Genomic DNA, 4,943 nt, shown 5'->3' with positions numbered 1-4,943 from the left:
TAGCCTTGAATTTCCTCTTTTTGAATTTCCACTGACTGTGGCTTAAAGTTCAAACTCTTCAAAGATACCTTTGCACATTTAAATCCTGTGGAGTAATGCTATGTCCAAGTTACTCAGAAATCAGATTTTTCATAGTACGATATATTTTCTCAAAGATTGCCGTGAAGATCTAACTTCATTCAGTGTGCTAAAAATGATCAGGACAAGTAAAATACTGATTGCAATGCTGTCTCGTATACTAAAGTACAGACATGGAACATGCATTACGCACTAAATGTACATTAATGGGTAAACTGCGATGACAAAGTACACACAACTATTTTATGTTTGTTATCAGACTTTTACAGATGTTGCGGATTTTGGTCATTTTCAGGCCGTACATCACAGGATTGAAGAGCGGCTGGCATGTAAGAAAATATAATGATAAAAATATGCGCAGCATGTTTGGCACATTTTTCATATCAAATCTGCTCTGTAAAATTTCAAAGCTGGCTCCAAAGGAAAAGTTCAATATGGAAGCCAGGTGAGGCGTGCAGGTACTGATAGCCTTCTGTCTCGTCTGATCAGAACCAGAAAAACAAACCAGCAGAATCTTCATGTAGGTGTAAAGAATGAAAAGCAAAGCACCAAAGATCATGCTAAAAGTAGCAAGGAGGCCATACAAGTTGATCACAGTGGTGTCTGAGCATGCCAACTTCACAACAGAGTGTGTGTCACAGTATACTTTATAAATTGTGTTTCCACACAGCTGCAAACGTGAGGTCAAATATAACAAGGGAGCCATTGCAAAACAAGGATAGAACCACGTTGCAGCTATAAGTATGGCGATTTTTTTTGATGTCATATGTGTGTTGTATTGCAGAGGACAGCAGATAGCAAGGTACCTGTCGTAAGACATGATGGCTAAATTTAAATATTCTACAGCCCCATATATATGAACACAGAAAACCTGCAGGAAACAGATACCGGTAGAAACAGTGTGAACATCAGAGAGGATCTGAACCAGGAGGGACGGAAACAGCCCTGTACTACCATACAGCTCATTCACAAACAGGCTGCACAGAAACATGTACATAGGTTCATGTAAGCTTCTGTTCACACAGATAACCACAATCAGCAGGACATTGGAACCTACAATGAAAATATATAAAGCAAGAATAACAAAGAAGCACAAGTTAGTTACATGTCCTGTGTCAAAATAGCCAGTAAGGGTGAAAAAGGAGACCTGTGTGGTGTTTATCATGATTGTTCTTTGGATTTAGAACAATTGACTGGTTCATCTAAAAAATTATTAAACTGTCTTTTGTTATAGAAGTGAAAAATTAAATATGTTTAAAGTTGGAGTGAAATGGGCCATCATGCAACCTAAATATCAACTACAAAGGAAGATAAGTGAGTGTAATAACACTGAAGAGTTTCATTTTCAGGCAAGTTAAAAAGTAAATAAAGGTTAGTTCAGAAATAAGTCACAAAAGATTTGTGATGTGTGGTTTTGATCATTAGCCTGCTGTGCTGTGGCTCCTGTCCCAAGTGAGCTTAAACTCTACAGGCAGCTTCTTATAAAGCTGCCTGTAGAGAGGTGTGTGTGTGTGTGTGTGTGTGTGTGTGTGTGTGTGTGTGTGTGTGTGTGTGTGTGTGTGAGGGGGGGGCGTGTTCTGGGGAGCTTGCAGGACTGCTGACAGACATATTCAACCTGTCCTTGGCCCACACTGTGGTACCAGCCTGCTTCAAATCCACCTCCATCGTCCCCATACCCCAAAACTCCAACCCATCAAGCCTCAATGACTACCGCCCAGTAGCACTCACCCCCATCATCACTAAGTGCTTAGAGCAGCTGGTCCTAGCACACAGAGCTGCCACGATTACGTCGACTATCAAAATTGTCGACGACTGATTTAATAGTCGACGCGTCGTTTGAAGCTTTGTAAGATCACAAAAGACGCAGGAATAAGTAGCAGGATTTAAGAGTGTAATAACGGACTGAAACAGAAGATGGCAGCACTGCATGTACAAGGATGCCAGCTGCCGTTAAACCCCGAAGAAGAAGAAGCTGTATCCCAGAATTCATAGCGCGGCCCTGCTCAGTTTCCATCAATGGCAGCAGCTAGTTAGTTTTAATATTACGCTTATTATTCTTTCTGGGTCACAAAATAAACGTTTAACATATTTTCAGGCGAGAATGTAGCTGTGTAAACCTCAAATATCTGCTCAGTTTATCAAGACACCGCATACTTTCAAAAGTGCTCCGACGTTTTCGGAGATGTCTGTTACCCACTAGCTCGATAGCTAGCCGGGGGCTAGGCTCACTAGAGCCATGAGAACACCGGACTCCCGGCAAATCGTTTTCAAACCCACCGCCGTCTTTCACTACTCAGGTTAAACGTATATTAAGTCACTTAGATAACTTAAAAATGTTAGTGTTTTTTTTTTTTTAGTGTTTTATTTGTTCCTGAGTAAATCGGTTTGGCTGAGATTAAAGTTATAGTTTTACACAGCTGAATAAACCTCAAGCAGACAGCTGATTATCAGAAGTGTGAGATGCTCGAGAATTTACTCCGGTGTCCTGTTATATTTCAGATAGCAAGGAGTTTATTAAACTTCACCGAAACAATCTGCAAACTTCATTAAAGTTTAATAAACCATCATCTTGTCTTTATTTTTAGTTAGCACATAACACTTAAAGCTGTAAGCTAATGATAGTTATATAAGAGCAGATGCTGCTGGTGCAATAAGCTGTACGTTGTACATCCAATGGATGATGATCTGATTAGTCGACTAATCGCAAAAATAATCGGTGACTAGTCGACTATCAAAATAATCATTTGTGGCAGCCCTACTAGCACACTTCAAATCCTGTCTCCCCCCCACCCTGGACCCCCACCAATTCGCATACCGCCAGAACAGGAGCACAGAGGATGCAGTCTCCATCGCACTGCACTCTGTCCTCTCACACCTGGACAACAACAACACCTACGCCAGAATGCTGTTTATAGACTTCAGTTCAGCATTCAATACAATCCACCCCTCACAACTCATCAGGAAACTGACAGACCTGGGCATCAGTTCCCTCATCTGCAAATGGTTACTGGACTTCCTGACCAACCGCCCCCAACATGTCCGGCTGGATAACCACTGTTCATCTACAATCACGATGAACACCGGTGTACCACAAGGCTGTGTGATGAGCCCTTTCCTCTACTCCCTCTTCACCCACGACTGCAGACCTGCTGATGGTTCCAACACCATCATTAAGTTTGCAGATGACACCACGGTGATTGGCCTCATCAGTGACAACGATGAGGCCGCCTACAGGGAGGAGGTGGATCGTCTGGCTGAGTGGTGCGACACAAACAACCTGCTGCTCAACACCGAGAAGACCAAAGAGCTCATCGTGGACTACAGGAGGAATGCTGACCCACATCCACCCATCCACATTAAGGGGACGGCTGTGGAGCGTGTGAGCAGCTTCAAGTTCCTGGGAGTCCACATCTCCGAGGATCTCACCTGGACGACCAACTGCTCCAAGCTGGTCAAGAAGGCTCACCAGCGCCTCTTCTTCCTGAGGACTCTGAGGAAGAACCACCTGTCCTCAGACATCCTGGTGAACTTCTATCGCTGCACCATCGAGAGCATCCTGACCAACTGTATAACAGTCTGGTACGGGAACTGCTCTGCCTCGGACCGGAAGGCGTTGCAGAGGGTCGTGAAAACTGCCCAGCGCATCGCCGGAGCACCACTTCCTGCCATAAATGACATCTACAGGAAGCGGTGTCTGAAAAGGGCTGGGAAAATCATCAAAGACCCCAGTCACCCATCACATGGACTCTTCACCCTACTGCCCTCTGGGAGGCGCTACAGGAGCCTCCGGACTAAGACCACCAGGTACTGGAACAGCTTCTTCCCCACAGCTGTCAGACTCCTGAACTCTGCCTCCTGACATCTGACCTACGTTAACACATGGACTGAACATACACACACCCACAACCACCTACACACACACACAATGGACAACTGTACCCTCAAACACACAATAATAACATGGACTGAACCATCACTCACAGCCACCAGCACTTTATATAACCATTGTAGAAATTAGCCACATCTCACTGATCTTAACTGCACTACTGTAAATGCTGTATAAACAAGTATACTGTACAATACAATAATTATAGTTCTACAACTGTTTACAACTGTTTATAACTTGCAAAGTTCATATTTCATATTTCTGTATAGTTTTCATATTTATATCGTGTTCATATCCTGTACAAAGCTTGTACACTCACTAGAGCCTGTACATACTTATAGTTATAGCATATTCATAACATACCTTAATACCGTGTACATTGCAACATACCCATAATAAACCCAGATCTTGTACCGTCATACCTATAACAGACCTATTTCTGTAATATATCTATATCATTGCTAATATATATTTTGTAATATATTTATATTATGGCTGTTCTGGCTCCTTAAGAGTCACCACTCACATTGTGTAGTGTTATATAAGTTCATGCAATCTTTATTCGTTTCTGGCACTCTGTTCATTTTATTTTGACATTCTTTTTTTTTTTTTTTTTTGTGTCCCGTTTGGATCTTTAGCCATCAGAATTGTTGTCTTAAGGCCAAGAAAGATGCCAAGCGGATTTATTTTACCAAGTGGATCGTCATGGCCTTGCCATATTGGTCCATTTGATTGACCTTTATTATAATTATGAATTTATTTTATTTTCAGTTGCTACAAACGGGACAGACATGACTGGGGGATAGGACAGGGAGAAAGAATGAAAGAAAGAAAAACAAACAAAACACCTGGATCACCTGTATGGAGAAAAAAAACAGAAGAGAAAGCAAACAACAAAGAGCAACATAATAAAAAAAACAGCACCATCACAATAAACTAGCTAGCAGTAGATATCAGTAGATACTAAATAATAAACGAT

The 4,943-nt window shown here is 42.0% G+C and overlaps 1 protein-coding gene across 1 annotated transcript; it reads right to left on the bottom strand.

Annotated features, from left to right (window-relative positions):
• Window positions 1–316: 316 nt before the first annotated feature.
• Window positions 317–1,243, bottom strand: LOC120740860 (olfactory receptor 142-like). The gene has a single exon (XM_040043356.1). It carries the CDS (start codon window positions 1,241–1,243, stop codon window positions 317–319), a length of 927 nt encoding a protein of 308 aa, XP_039899290.1.
• Between the last annotated feature and the right edge of the window lie 3,700 nt (window positions 1,244–4,943).

This window comes from Simochromis diagramma, unplaced genomic scaffold (assembly GCF_900408965.1).
Source record: "Simochromis diagramma unplaced genomic scaffold, fSimDia1.1 OVJJ01000377.1, whole genome shotgun sequence".
In the NCBI taxonomy this organism is placed as follows: Eukaryota; Metazoa; Chordata; class Actinopteri; order Cichliformes; family Cichlidae; genus Simochromis; species Simochromis diagramma.
This window is presented reverse-complemented; position numbering and strand designations above follow the sequence as displayed.

What these genes read in the sequence shown, in the direction of transcription:
- LOC120740860 (XM_040043356.1), bottom strand. Translation starts at nt 1,243, where the DNA reads ATGATAAACACCACACAGGTCTCCTTTTTCACCCTTACTGGCTATTTT.